The sequence below is a fragment of the Haliaeetus albicilla genome, chromosome 3, assembly GCF_947461875.1.
Source record: "Haliaeetus albicilla chromosome 3, bHalAlb1.1, whole genome shotgun sequence".
Classification (NCBI taxonomy): domain Eukaryota; kingdom Metazoa; phylum Chordata; class Aves; order Accipitriformes; family Accipitridae; genus Haliaeetus; species Haliaeetus albicilla.
In genome coordinates, this window is record NC_091485.1 from 29,367,881 (window position 1) to 29,383,759 (window position 15,879).

Sequence of the window (15,879 nt, forward strand, 5' to 3'; positions counted from 1 at the left end):
GTTTGGATTCTATTGGTTAAGTTTTATTGTGTTCTAAGGTGTCATGTTTTGCATTCAGGTGCAAAGGACATCTGGAAAACATGCATGGCATAGCACTTGATTTGGTTCTGTCATCTTCCTCCATCACCTTAAAAAAGTCTCACCAAATGCACTGGCTCAAAGTGAGAAAGTTACAGAGTTATGCTACCACCTTAAATAATTTGACCTAACACATGTACTCAAAATAAGAACGTCATCCATGCTGCTCATAGTTTACACACAGAAGAGATGGTCCCACTATCAACTAGGTCACAGGGTAAATGGAAGAAATTCTGAATACCTAGCAGCAGAACAAACAATGCAGAAAGACTGTTGAAATATATATATACAGAGAGCTGAAAGAGTTAAAATCTGCGTACCCTTACTTAAAACTTCAGGTAAACCTCAAACCTTTGTCATTTCAAGAGGAAAGTTTGCTTCAGAACTTCCTAGATTGATTGAGCAGCAATTTCAATTAGCCCCATTTTTAACAACTCTGATCTTTAACCCAGTTGGCTACTGTATTCAGGTGCATTCCAATTAAATCTCTAGTAAGTCAAATCTCTAGCCATTATTAAAAAAAAGCCCTAAAATAGAAGCATCATCTTAATATTCTCTTCATATTTTTAGAAACAGGAAAAGGTAAGCTGTAGAGTGACTGTGATTCAATAAACTGACCAAAGACTTTGAGGGCTTTAGCAGCAATTTCTGTAGACTGATGGCCTACTGTATTTAAAATAACCTGAAGCAGAGGAATTGTTTTTTAACAGGATTACAGAAACTACAGAGATAGTTACTGAAAGCATGCCATTCAGAAACCATCAGCACTCATCTGCCACTGACCTTGGAGTTTATCTCTACACCTAGAGCCTGCTTGGGATGACTGCATACCAAGCGAATTCACAACTTACAAAAGCTTGCCTTTAACGTTTCACTATTTGGTTACCTTTGTCCCCTGATTTCTGGACACTACCATAGTTACACAACTCCTGTAAGCAGTGCAAATACCATCAGCAGCACCCATCTTAAAGCATGCGGATTTCATGGGATCCTGCTATTCCTGGAGCTTGAACACCAGTAGGTTTGATTTGCAGCGGGCTATGCCCAGCCCTCAAAATAGGACATAAATATGTTCATACAGGTGTAGTCATTAAAAAAAAAAACAAACACAAAAAAAACCCAACCAAAAACAAATCAAAAACCTACTCTGCATGTAGTCATCCATCTGATAACAGGATAAACCTAGTAAGAGAGTGTACATACATGTGTTTAACCAAAGATCAGAAAGACAAAGTTTAATTTCAAGAAGTAACATAAAATGAAGCAGATGCTTCTGGTGGGAACTGACTTGCAGTTGTACAGGGAAAGTCCTGAACTTGTACTGAATCTAACGGACAAGTAAAGCAATAAGACATAAAAAAGACTGCTTAACTGTGCTTCAGAAATGGCTATGTGGGTATCTGGTTATCATGCTGGAAACCAAAAGTAATGTATTTTTCTTCCAGGGGAATGCATAAGATAGCTAGATAGCCCACACATTATCCACTTGCCTTTTATCAGAGGTGGGGAGAAGGCCACCACAGAGAGAAATCTCTTAATAGGTAAACATGGGTGAGTCAATTATGCCAAGCCATAACCACAGAGAACTTCTCACTGAAACTGAAACTGCTGAGTTGACAAGAAATTTTAATTTCTCACAACTATGAGATCTATACACCACTATTCCTCAACAAAAAGAGAAAAATAAAACAGAATAGACATTGTTTCCAAGAAAACAGATCACTGCAGTTGAGCTAGGCAATATTCATAGTATTTCCACAGGCAATGATAGAAGAGACTTATTTTTGCAGACAAGGTTCATGTTTGTATGGGTTACTTATTTTCTCAATGTTTACTAAGTAAATAGTATGAATTGGCATGTTGAAAGTCATATGGGTTTTCTGATAAGTAGCCTCAGTTTAGGGGCCTTGATATAAAAATCACAGATCCCACCAGTTTCTACTTGCTGACACTGAGACTTCCTAGTGGTAGGCAAAATGGCTTTTCATTCTGTATTTCTTGTTTTCTTAGCTGGCCTGGCATTTTTCTCCGAAGCTGCACCACTGGTAAGTGTCTCAGTATTGAGGTCCTGCATACTGATGTAGTCCCAGCTTTTTTTCTTTTCTTTTTTTTTTTATATATAATTAGTGTAAGTGAAAAACACAGTATTCCATTTTATTGCAATTATTTTTATTTTATGGTATGTATTGACTGTAGTTCTCTCCTACTGTTCTTTTTCTGGTCCTTCTTTCTCCTTCTCTAGTGATTAGCGAGAGGGCTTTATGGTTAGAGAAGCAGCACTTATTAGACTCGGTGACTACGTGAAAAACAATGTAAGACAAGAAAGGAAAAAAATTATCATATTCACTACACAAAAGCCTTGGGCCTGTTGAAAAGTAACTAGTAGCACTTATAACAAAATGAACAAGCTCCTGTTATGAGGGATTTCGTTTCCCGTCGTGAGATCCATGCTCAAGAATTGCCTTCTCTCATCCTTTCCCTTCCTGCTCTACCCACTACAGCTCTATCCCATGCAAGCAGGAAGGGATCTCAACAGTCATTGACGCAAGCAAAGAACAGGGCCAAAGCCAGGACTGCACTTCCAGAGGGCTCATTTATTCCAGCAAAACAAGCTAGAGACACAGCCGCTTCAGCCTGAAATTCTTCTAGAACAAACTTGTCCCTCTCTCTCTGCCCCTCTACTCGTTCTTCCTCTCAAGCTTTGATCTTTGGGAAAACGAATACCTGACCAACCTTTGTGAGGACACAGACTTTCATTGAGCTCCCAGGGTGTAAAAGCCAGGAAAATAGGTGGTGGCACTAGAGCCCCCCTTGCCAATGCTTCAAAAGAAACACTAGCAAGGAGCCAGTGCATTCCAGAAAGGGAGCCTGAGGAGTCAGGGCGTAGAGGCGGTATGGACACATGCTGGTACCTTGGTCTGATACAGGGCAGGGTTCCTGGCCGGTGGGATATTCAGGATGTCACAGACTGTAAGAGGGGATGTAAGAGAGGGCTTTTAGTTTTTAACATCTACATCATGATTCATTTTGCAATGATTAAATGGAGATCGATTGCTATTTTGAGATAATCCCCGATTAGCACCTTCCACAAAGCTCCATCTTCTCATTTTTCATACACAGAATTAGGTAATGGAATGTCAAAGCTCTGATTCACCCTTGCCTTTGAATAGGTAAAACATCAGGGCATAACCACTGCCTGTGATGAACATGTTGGGAGTGAAACTACAGCTATCCCATCTTTGAAGTAAGGTTTTCCTCTCCTATCCCTGCATAGCTGCCAGGGGCTGACAAATCTGATCCAACATGGTGTTAGGACAGAGTCCGTATGTGGTGCTTATTAAGTTTACAGCAGAGTAAAGATAACTCTATGGCAACAAGACATCAGAGGCCTTCAAATCCAGAAGCCGCGCTCGAATTGCCACTTCAAAATCCAGAGGAAGAGTTGTCAGATTTTTAAACATTCCTACTACCTTTGATGATTTAATTATTTGCAGTTGAGGTCACAATTTAGTTACAACTTCATGCTGGAGATGATGTGTAGCTAAGCCATGACAAAGAGAAAACAGAAATGTGTTCTCATACACAGCCACAGTGCCTCCTCAGCGCACATGGCTACAGTTGCCCCCAGCAGCTCCTAACACCTTCCTTCCCAGTGCCACCCTTTCCAGCCCCCAGAAAACTTCAGGCTACATTTGTGCAGTACACAGTGATCTTGCTGAGGAAAATATGGTATATTCTGTAGATCTAAAGAATAAGATTCCTTACTGCTTTATTATGCACCATTGCTTATCTTCCTCACAACGTAAAAATTCTGTCTTCCTACCTGAAGGACTCTGCTGACTCCAAGCATCCTCTTCTTATAAAAATTCTGGATTCAGTCCGAGGAAGTCCAGCTCCAAATGTTCCAGTTAAGTTATATAAAGAAGCTGCAGATGGATCTTGGGAACTGTTAAATTCAAAGTAAGTCATACCAAAATAATGAGTGAAAGAAGGGAAAGGCAATGGGAAGATGCCAAATAGTTGAAAAAACAGTTTTACATTCTCTAACATAAGACGTCTCCTTTACTCAGAGGAAAGACAACATACTATTGAATGAATTTGCTGCAGACTGTCTTTTAACTGTGCTACAATTTCAACTACCAAAATGGTTTTATAATGCTTTATAATTACTGTGAGCACAAGAAAGTATTTTAAACTATGCTTTAATTCAATCATCGCTTCTCTTCTATTTCATTACAAAGGATTGCATTACCTTTTAGTACCCAGCAATGAACTACCGCATTGTTAGCGGAAGAATCAGGCAGACTCTTTTAGTTGTTTGAAACTAAGACCCTGGTTGAGAATCCTACCTTTATTGGCTATTTTCCTTCTTTCTAGATGGACTTTCATTTCATACACCACAGCTTTAAAAAGAAAACACAGAACTCTTTTGAACACATACCACATCATAATTGATAGCCTTCTTTGCTTCAGGAAAAAGGAAATCAGCCAAAAGGAAAAAATTTGGGGATAAAACTTTCTCACCTCCTCCCTCACAGAGAAGCAATTACATCTAAAATAAGAAAAAGAATCTCCCAGATATTTAAATGTTGCCATGTCTTTTAAAAAAATATAATTGTAGAATTTCAATTGTAGATGACTTTTTTCAAATCACCCTCAATGTTAGTGTTTATTAACACTTTAAAAAACTCAAAAGCAATTTTTACTTAAAGTATAATCTGAAATGAAATTGAAAAAAATTCTTAGGGGATATAGAGAATGAACATTCTTTATTCAACAAGGAACATCCCATTTCCACACTTATGTCCTCAAGATAGTTGCAAAGTCTCACCGGAGACCTCTCCAGGTCTGTTAACAGTCTGTTCTACCTAAAAAAGGGAGATAGGGCTCCTAAGGGCTAAAGCTGACATAGTGCAGGAATTTCAATAGTGGGATCCGACTCAGATGCATTTCTAGAAAGTCCATGAGAAACTGTATGTACATGGCTCTTTGGTGTCATAGAGCAGTGGGCTGGCAGAAGCAACAGTGCTCTTATATGCGTCCTTGAAAAACATAGCTACAGTGAAGGCCACACATATTTGTACAAAGTGGGGAAAAACAATCTACTCACGTTGTCCTACTTAAACTGCCTCCCAGCCCTCAAGTGAGAAGATAGCTTCACACATATTCTGTCACTGGAAACGCATGAAATTTTCCATTAAGAGAGTGTTCAGTTTACTTATCTTCAAATCTGAGCTTAGAAGCTTTATAAAAAGATACTCAGCTGAACAGCTGGATGTTGACTGAAGCCTTAAAAACATACTTAACATTTGAAACAAAGAACAAAGTAACCTTAAGATAAGGTATGTGAAAGTCTTGATAATACTAACGCAACCTTTCCAGCCTTGTTAATTTGTAAATAATTGAATGTTAGCAAGAGATTCTGAAATAACTGTTCTCAGTTAGATATGTTTGGTTTTAGCTAAGAAAGCTTATTAGAGAAATGAACAGTTATCTAACAATGATCAATCTACAACAAAGAAAAATAGAGACATTTGAATGGATAAAAAAAAATCTGGTAACTGACTACAGAGCATCTTGTATGATACAAATGGTGTTCTATGACTTCATAGTTGTAAGCCATATTAAAGCACAAATCCTAAGTAATCCACTGGACAATGACATACAAACCATTCAATTATTTTTCTCTCCATGCAATTTGAATAAAATATGTTCAGAAAAAGATTTGGCAGCTAGAACACAAAACAGTGGTTTATGACTATTAAAATCAGGCACTAGCAGCACTGTTATTTGTGGATAACCTCCCCAATCAAAAACCTAATATTATATAACTTATTTCACAGAAATAGGTTTCAACCAAGAGACATGTTTGAGAGACAGCATTCAATATTGGTTCTGGAGCCCTAAATTGGTTGGCGCTCAAAGGCGTATAGTTTCAAGCCAGTACCATGGCCTTGGATAGCACTGATAACATCTTCAAATCAAACAAAACCATCTGTTTGTTGAGGATGGAAAACCAACTGATCAATACAGACAACAGGGAATTCCATAAGGCTACACTGTTGTTTGACCTACAGTCATTTCAAACAGCAGATCTCAAATTTCAAAAAGCCAGCTGTAAAAAGTACTCATACTGATAAAACAACTCAATACATTTAAATGAGAAAGAAAACTACAGAAAAATCAGGAGTTGACCCTATTTGCACAGTAAGTGCATCATAGAGCTTCCACAGTGCTTACAGCAGTGTTGAAGTCTTCCCTCTGAGTGGGTTCATTTAATTAACTCCAAGACTCTGCCAGGAGTCTATGAATAACAATGCCAGCTTTTGGCTCACCCCCAAACCACGCAGACTAGTGACATGGCAGGCAGCCATGTGCTGTGGCCATCATGGAAGTAGCAAATGCCAAGACAAGCTCTGAAGCATCCATAATACAGATGGACATAAGCCATTCCAGATCAATAGAAGTATTCATCACATTACTTAAGCTACACAGCATCACTCAAGTTCAATTGCTAAGAACTGCATTTTTCTCGGGCTTTTAACCAAAATATAAAAGTGCATTCTTCTGCCATCACACAGACAAACCAATGACAACGGAGAGCTCCATGAGCTCACAACTAAAGAACAATTTGTAACAGGGATATACAAGATCGAGCTTGACACAGCCTCTTATTGGAAGAGGCTGGGCTTGAATCCCTTCCATCACCATGCTGATGTGAGTATTCATTTTCTCCTGTACTTTAGTTGCAAAGAATAAAGATACTTTATATGTCTAGACTTCAATTACTAATTGCACGTGTTGAACTTTCTTTTCACTCTAAAATATTTTTGCATTAACACCTTAAATCCACAGTCTCAAAGCTTTGTAACAACATACTCATGAGAGAACCTAGTTACTAACTTCCCCATAACTCTCAATAAGTTCTTAGATGCATTACTTACAAAGACACCTTCCATCCTTCTACCTCTACTTAAGCCTGCAATTCTTCCTGTGACTATTTCTAGATGCCTGAGGGAGAACAGCAGGTGGAATACTCTGTTAAGTCTCCTGGGAAAAGGATTTTTCTGCCTTTTGGATCCAGTATTTGTATGGCTGCAGACAAAGTTTATAATTTAGATATTTAAAGATAATGGAAGTATGAACTGTGTTCTAGATGCTTAGATCCTCAGTTTACCACAGAAAAAAAGTATAACTGGCCTTTTAGTTTGCATGGGACAGATAAATTGGTTAGATGAAGGTGGTCCAAACCAGGTACCAACTGAGGCCAGCTGCAGGGTTTGGGGCTCCTTGGGGGCTGTCCCCTTCCCCTCCAGAGCATCAGTCCTTTCATATGACCTTTCAATAGCAGCAGCAGTCCTGTATGAGTTGTTTGCTGGACTGTGACAGACCAGTGAGCACCACCAGCTGTACGGTTTGCAACTGCTGCTTGAAGAGCCATTCATCTCCTTGGAGAAAAGGTGGCAAATGCCTGGGTTAATTTTGTTTCTGCCTCTCTGAAATGGATGAGAAATGACATTCTTATTCTAAGCAATAACGAGTCTTGCTTTCTGTGATAACTGAAATAAAAGAGGTAAGATGAAAACTTACAGCATGCAAGTAAATTGATTATGCATCAAGATAATGTTTAAGTCTATATTCCAGACTAGAAAATAATTTAATCCAGAGTGCAAGAGCCTTCTTTCTTAAAAATAAGCCTCAGAAGGGATCATGTTTTGCTCAGTTCACTGGTTGTTTCATATGAATCTTTTTTATTAATGTTGAAAGGACCACAAGCTACACATCATGGAACATTATTAAACTGTGTCTATTTTAAAAGTTGACATCCATCGTCTCACAACACAGACTTATCTACTATGTAGAGGGATAAATGAAAGGACAGGACATGAGCTGATGGGGGAGATGTTAAAAGGGCTGTTGTAAATGATCATATGTAAAGTCATTATCATGTTGTGGCTAAAGGACTAATGCAGTCCTCTATCTACTAGATATGTAAGTAGGCTTAAAGAAACTCATTGCTTCACATTTTGGCCTGATGATAGTTACTGTAGCACTATGTTTAATTCTGTTCCTCAAAGTTCAGGACTTCATAAGAGCAGCAAAAATATCCAAATAGTTGAAAGAATGCTTTTCTTTTTTTTTTAATCAAGGCAATCAATGGGGTTCAATGTAGATCTTCAATAAGGAAAAAAAAATCTTGTTGTCATTTATGAATACCAACAAGGAAACAGTAATTTGGATAATAAATATATTTGATAAAAATTTAAATAACAAGTGACCTGTATGGTTTTAACCAGTGGAAAAACTGTGTGACAGGAAGCCACAGATCACAGTGATCAAATCACCACAAGAGAAGGTATTTCCAAAGCTTTGTGGGAGGTTAGATAAAATGATCACAATGGTTCTATCTGGGCTCATATCTGGAGATCACTTCATTTGTCTTGTATTTATTTTTCCTTTTTCCAGGTGGTGTTCACAGCTAATGATGCTGGTTATCGACATTACTCCATTGCTGTTCTCCTCAGTCCCTTTTCTTACTCAACTACAGCAGTAGTTAGTGAGCCAGTGGAATAGAAGCTGACATTAAGCATGAAAATTTAGATGTGTAAATCAAAATTTCCATAAATTTTAAGAACTTAGTTTCTGACTGTATCAACAGTTTTAGATTTCATAGTAGATCACTAACAGTAACAGTCAAGTTGTTTATTCACTTTGTTAACTTTAGGAAGAATGTGTATTGACTTTATTTTCAAATACTCTTCGGAATGAAAGTATTCTGTATTTCTGTATTCTGTAAGTATTGCTCTTCTGAATAAAAGTTTTGGGTTTAAAAAGACACATTAAGCTTAGAGAAAATGCATTGAAACTCCATTACTGGGACTAAACCACAGTCTTCCATGAAGTTAATAAACTACATTCCTTCTTGCAAAGGAAGCAAACAAAACACATGTGAAAGGTGTCTCATGGAAAGTAAGCACACAGGAAATGCAATCCACCTCCTACCACCATCTGTACTTCATTACTGAAGCCCACAATAGATGAAGTCACATGGGACTACTACCCAGGGCCCCACATAATCATCAGCTAAACTCACCTCCCAATTCTGATTTTTAAGAAATAGAAGCAAGAGCAGCTTAAAAGTGACAGAAAGGTAGAACAGCATTTAAGGATGCAAAGGCTGCTACCCATACTTAAAATGCCTTCTTTCCTGCTTTCCAATATGTTATAACTGATGACACTTTCAAGGAGAGTCCATATCCAGTGCTGCAGAAAAAATATCCATCAAACATACTTGAAGAAGCTTATTCACATATTTTCATAAAATTCTGCAAATACCTTTGTCCCCAGTTGAAGCACTCCTAAAGATGACTTGCATATCTCTAACCATCAAACACTTTTGTTATAGCTGTAAGATACAAAGAAAAATAAGGAGGATAACTGATGATTCCTGAGAAAACCAGTTCCCCATTTAACGCCAGAAGAAATACGGCTGAATCCTTTTATTTCCCATTCTTGTAATCCATATATAAGGAAGATTAATCCTACACAGAAATAAGTATAGAGAAAAGCCATTAGAAGATTCAACAGAATAGCAACCCTGTCTTGGAAAAGTACGCAAAAATAGTGAGTCATTTAGCCTAATAAAACCAAAAGCTGAAAGCATATAAATACCAATAAAGGAAAAATGATTTCTTGGCCTAAGGCTTGATCCCACCACAGCCTAACCTGATGTATGTGGTGGCCAGATGGCTCTTCCTTTTGTTGTTATTTCAAGGAACTGAGCACTAGAAAAATGAGCACTTTGTCTATAAACAAAACACAAAGAAGATATGTTGTCCACAGAACCTCAGAATAAACAAACCAACGCAATCTTTAGAACATTATATTTCATAAAAGACAATGATAAAAAAGTACAAACATTTTCATGAACAACAACAAAACCAAAATTATGATAGTACACAGGAAATTCCCAGCATTTGTTTCAGTGCATTTTTCATTAAGCCTATCTTACATACCTCTACAAATAAAATAATCTTAAGTACACTTCCTCTTGCTGATATGCAATGGATCATTTTAATATTTTTAAATAACTGTCTCATTAGTAACCCACTACAACATAGTCATTAGTAAACATAACAATAGAAAAATAGACTGGCAAGATCCAAGAAAAAGGACATTTTGCACTTGCTTTTCAATATACTGTCTATTGCAAAATGGATTTTATATTTTATATTCTCCTACTTATATTTGAAATACAGCAAATGGGCTTAAGAGTATCTTAGCATATTAACCAGATTCCACTGTTAGTATTTCTGTAATGTTTTTACTTGTTAATTTGCAAGACCTTCAGAATCTTGTAAAATACTCCCTCTTTCTTCTCCCTCCATGCTCACTCCTAGAAGAGAAGACATCCTTAATTTGCCTTCTCAGCAATGCAAAAACCAATGTGATCGGCTTCTCTCTACATTTTACAAGAATCATGAAAATATCAAAAGGAATGTGCACAACTCTGAGTTCTGCATCGCATTTATTTTGTTTGAAGGCACTGTCTATGTTAAAATTCACTACAGAATAGTACTGAGTTCAGGCAGGTAGTATACAAACACTATTTTGATGTAATTTAAGATGGCAACTTTTAAAACTTCCCAACAAAGTGATAAAAGGTATTTAGAGAAGAATGTTCGTTAACAATTCATAATTTAACATCCATCACTTTGGGGCACCAAAATGTAAACTTTTTAAGAACTCAGTTATATGTCATAATCCATTCACATACTGGTTTAAATCACATTTTTCTAAGACCATACATGATTAATCACTTAGAGCTGTAAAGTTATATTAGTTCAGCCACAGCATATGTGTAATATAGTATGTATATATGTATGTATATATACATATATATGCATTAGAATTTTTAAAAATTGCACATTAATTTCACAGAATGCCTAACAAATGGGCACAAAAGCATGCTTCAGAAAACAGTACAGACCTACAGTACCAAAGGATGTTTCATAATCATAGGTGTTAAATTGTAGGTGAACTTGTACTGAAAACCAGAAATCACTTCAAAATTACATCAGGTATTTAAAAATTTATTCAACAGTTCTTAAAGAATTGTATTAGTCTGTTATGAAATAAGACTAACTTTATTTTGAAGATATAATTGTTCATACAGTGTATTAATTATCCCCCCTTTAACCATATGCTTCAGAATATTCTATACACTCAGTTATAGAAAAATATATCAGGAGGTGATCAAACCACTTAAGCATGCTTTTGAAGGATGTTTTGTTCACTTTATGCTCACTTTTTATTACTTTCATTGCATTACATCATTCCTAAAGCATATTAGATTAACTGGTAGATTTTAATGTAATTCAAATATGGTTTAAAATATCCCTTACAATTGTTCTCAACTAGTTAAATTAAATCATTAAATTTCTACTAAATATTTGGCATACCTACAACTAAGCTCATAACTTTACCAAAGAATGGCTAAGGGCAAAATTTGCTGCTGGGATGTCAAAGAAATAGAAGGTGTTTATGGCAAACAAACTCAAATGTACAAAGCACTACACCATCTGTGGCAGCAATTCAGGAAACCAACACACAGTAATGAGTTAAAGTTAGTATGCTTTGTCAACACTCTTACAGAACACTCTATGGATAAACAATCCTTATTATATACTGCTTTCCATTCTTCATGGGAGCAGAAGTCAGTCTTTGGTTCCTAAAGAGTTGAGTAACTGTGACAAACAAAACAGTTTAATAGATCTTGGTCAATATCTTTGCATTAACATAGAAAATAAATGATCCGGTCCTTTTCCTTGGTATTAACAAGGGATGTAAAAAAATATTAGGAAAAGGTAATAATGCTTAGCAGTGGGATACTTTTAGGTAGCATAACATTACAAGCAAACAGAAAATAAGATATGTTTTTCATTATAAGCCAAAGAAAGAGGCTAGTTACTCATACATATAACACCACAAAAATAGAGAAACAGACAGGACCAATCCTTAGTGGGACTGTGCAACCTCAATCTCATTGAAAGTCATCGACTTGAGGATACTTAGTGCATCATAGAAGCACTCAGCACACTACCAGAATAGGCCCTTAAATAGCTATATTGATTAATATATTATGAGTGGAATTTTAAAAAGCACTTGGGATTGGCCTGCTTTCAGTTCCACTTATGCCATCATCAGTGGAACAGTCTGACCAACACCATAGTTCTGAAAATCCCACACTGCAAGCATTAGAACTATTAGAACTATGTTTTATTATTTTCTTAAAAATCTAACTTTAATATTCTTCCAATGAAGACACATTTTTGGCTCTTCTGATTTTGGAGGAATAAAAGTGCTGTTTACTAGGATTTAAAAAAAAAAAAAAAAAAAGAACAATACCAAAATACTGTACGCACCCAGACACACTGTTTTAGGCATTAAAATCCCTGACATTGACACTAGTGGCACACTTGGAAACAGTTAAGAGTTCCTGTAGATCATAATACGCAACAACCGCAAGATTTTCCATAATACGCATGCAATATGCATATAAATAGGATTTAGATGGCAGGCAGGGTATCATACAATTTTGCTGGCAATAAATAAAATTAAAAGCTTTCTTCTAGCAAGTTCATATACGAAATTGATTTTTCTATATAGATATGCAGGAGGCCTAGAGCTCAAAACTAGTATAACAGTTTACAGTCATAGCTGGCCAACAATTAATATTTCCTTCATTTCACATAAGGTATAACCTTTTTTTAAGCATACTTACATTTTACACTTGTTCTTTCATGCTAATAAAAACATTCCTATAGAATTCAAATAAGAACACACTCAAATACATACTGAAGCATAAAATATTGAGCAATTAAAAGCAATGTACACACATTAATTTACATCACATATTTACAAAACACATTTTAAAAAGAAACAAAAGCATTCATTTAAATACACGAGGCGGGGGCGGTTTAGTATAAAAAAATTCCTGGAAGAAGAGGCCTCTGTTCCTACTTCCAGAGAAGCTACAAGTCTGTTTTCTGCAGTTTATTTAGTTGAGTGGTTAAGATAGAGAATATGAAGAATGAAGGCTTGAACAGTAGTCTCATGCTGTAAACATCTGAGTGGTAGCTGCTGGCTTTTCTTTCAGAATGAAATGCATGATACATACAATCACTTTACTTCTCATCCCAAATACGCATCATCAAATGGTCAAAAATCTCTAATTCTAAGCTGCTGTTTGTTGGTTTTGTTTTATAGTGCCTATTAGTAGCTTCCACTGTTAAAAGTTTATTCTGGTAGGGTAGCTTGTCATTCCACTTCCATCAATAGTCTCTAACAGGAGCAAGTTCTGGTATGAGATTAACAGTTATATTTTTATACAATCTACTGACAAGTATTTTAGGAGTATATATTAAATTGTTCAACCCATCAATATACTGACGTTCTCTGGAATACCTCAGAAGTTTATATCTGCAGAGGGAGTTGGAAGAAGAAAACATGAGAAAGATTTGCAAGAAACAATTAAATTGATGTTAGATGTGACACTGTAACAGTCATTTCATTTTGAAATATGCTTTAAATTCTGAAACTACCTCTCAGCCCTTTGAAATTACCAAGTTACCTACCTAAGCTTTAAAAGCAAGCCACTGTCTGGTTTTTAATACACTTAGATTTTATGTTCACATACATAAGTTAACATTAAGACTAAATAACAAAGAAGGCATTTAATATATATACTTTTTATCATCCAAAACTAAACTGATTTTTAAAGAACATTCAATTTCTTCATGTTCTTTTGCTCTAAAACTCAGCTATGGAGCTCAGAGAAGATTTAGGAACATTCAATTTAAAAATTATGAATAAAGCAGAAAATAAAGACGTTCCCAGAAACAGCCATCCATTGATAACAGAATTGAGCAGTATTTCTAATTATCTGAAAACACATACCATAAATCTTTTATTTTGTGTTTCACATTCTAATTTTTAGGCGTAGCTCATCTGCTGCATTCTGGTTGCTATTCCAATCTAGGGCAGCCAGAACCTGCTAGCCAGTTAAAGTGTTTTGCATCTTTGTAGCAAAAGAAAGGAACCCCGAAAAAAAAGTTTGTGTTAATGTAAGCAGGAAATGAGAAGACCTGTACCTCAGAAAAGAATGAAATATGATGGAAGAAACCAATCCTTGAGGAGTTTTGAAGTCAGTTTTCATGCAGGAGTCATTTCCCCTAGCTGTACTGCTTCCTTTTGCAGGATATCCAAATTAACCAACTAATGGAGCCCTGCCAGCACTACTGCCCAAACTATTAAGGAACAACAACACTCTGCATCAAAGATTATGAGGATAATACCTTCTGACACACAAACTCAGCCTCTCTCATGGTTAAGTAAGAAATATCTGAAAATACGAAGTTTAGCACTAAAGAGGGAATAAGCACTGACTGCTTTGTATGTGTGTAAGAAAAAATTTTACATCTTTAGCTTCAATATTTGAACAGTTCTCCATCTTTCTTACCGTCCTAAAAACTGGACTTCACCTCTGTGATGATGAGGAATGGATTTGTACTTCCCTAAATCTCCCTCTGGTCTTGTTACATTGTATCCAGCATAGTGAACCCTGCAGTATAATACATGAACATTTGTATGGACAGTATTAAAAAGATGTTTTTACAAGTTATAGTAAAAGTGAAAAATATGCATTAAATCTTCTAAAGCTAAGTCTTTACGTTCACTGACAATCTCTCCCTGAAAGAACCAAACCACTCCTAACACAACTAAAAAAAGCTTGCAAAAACCAGTAAAGTGTGAAATAATAATAATTTTATATTTAGTATTTCCTGCTTTGTTCTTAAAGCACAACAGCATAAAAATATGAAAATACTATGGAAAAAGAACAAAAACATACAAACTCTTCCTTTAAAATATATCTTTTTATATATAAATGCGTGCAGACACTTCAGCAGTTTCAACAGTTCAAGTGGAACATTTTACACCTGTTTACTGTCAATATAGTCACAAATTAACCTCTCTCTCAAACACTGCTTCTAAGATATGAAAGATACTTAAACTCATGCTCACTCTACATGTCTGTGGGATGGTATTCCATAATGCTAGCAGCAAGAAAGATTAAATTAAAATCAAAAAGCAACACACAGAAGACTAGAAGGAATGAGACTAAATATGCTTAATATTGTTATCTGTTGTTATATCCATTATTTTTTACAAGCCCTGTCTCTCAGAAGCCTGTTAACTGTCCCCAGGCCAAGAAAAAAGAATATCTAACTTATCCCTTCAAAAGGTATGTTCTTTAGAAATGTTAGAATTTTTTCATTTAAAAAAAATTTTTAAAAGGTAACAACTGACAGAAAAAACACCTAATTGCTCTCAAAGATGGAATACCACAGAACTATGAGAAAGACATAAGCACTGAACGCTCACCTGTTCCAAAGATCATCATCTTCTCCACCCCATCCCCAAAAGGCATTTGGAAACCCATTGATCTTCTTGAATTGTTCCACTGTCAAGCCACTTACACCACCAAAGAACTCATTGTATGGAAGACTGAAAACAAAAGACAAATTCTGTATTATTAGCTGAACTTAGATAGGTAGCCCTCTCTTTGAACAATAACTTTCAAAAAAACAAGAACCCTAAACTGAGGACATGAACAGATGCTGAATGTATTCACTGTGGGAAACTGGTTCAGAGATCGCTGACATTAAGTAACATATATGAAAGTTAAACAAAATGTTTGCAGTAGTGTCTGATTTGCATAAAAGGTACTCTTAAACTGTA

General features: G+C 36.1%; 2 protein-coding genes across 2 annotated transcripts in view; one reads left to right on the top strand and one right to left on the bottom strand.

The window, feature by feature from the left end:
* Positions 1–1,956: 1,956 nt before the first annotated feature.
* LOC104316225 (transthyretin) lies at positions 1,957–8,867 on the top strand. Its single transcript, XM_009916539.2, has 4 exons — positions 1,957–2,123; positions 3,908–4,038; positions 6,660–6,795; positions 8,545–8,867. Exons 1-4 carry the CDS (start codon positions 2,055–2,057, stop codon positions 8,650–8,652), a joined length of 444 nt encoding a protein of 147 aa, XP_009914841.1. The 5' UTR covers positions 1,957–2,054; the 3' UTR covers positions 8,653–8,867.
* Positions 8,868–9,945: 1,078 nt separating this feature from the next.
* The window catches only part of B4GALT6 (beta-1,4-galactosyltransferase 6), a 34,703-nt gene continuing 28,769 nt past the window's right edge, over positions 9,946–15,879 (bottom strand). The window contains exons 7-9 of the mRNA XM_069779232.1: positions 15,523–15,645; positions 14,600–14,701; positions 9,946–13,560 (exon numbers count right to left, since the gene is read on the bottom strand). Of these exons, the coding sequence (XP_069635333.1) occupies positions 13,413–13,560; positions 14,600–14,701; positions 15,523–15,645 (373 nt within the window). The 3' untranslated portion in view covers positions 9,946–13,412. The remainder of the gene's footprint in view (positions 13,561–14,599; positions 14,702–15,522; positions 15,646–15,879) is intronic.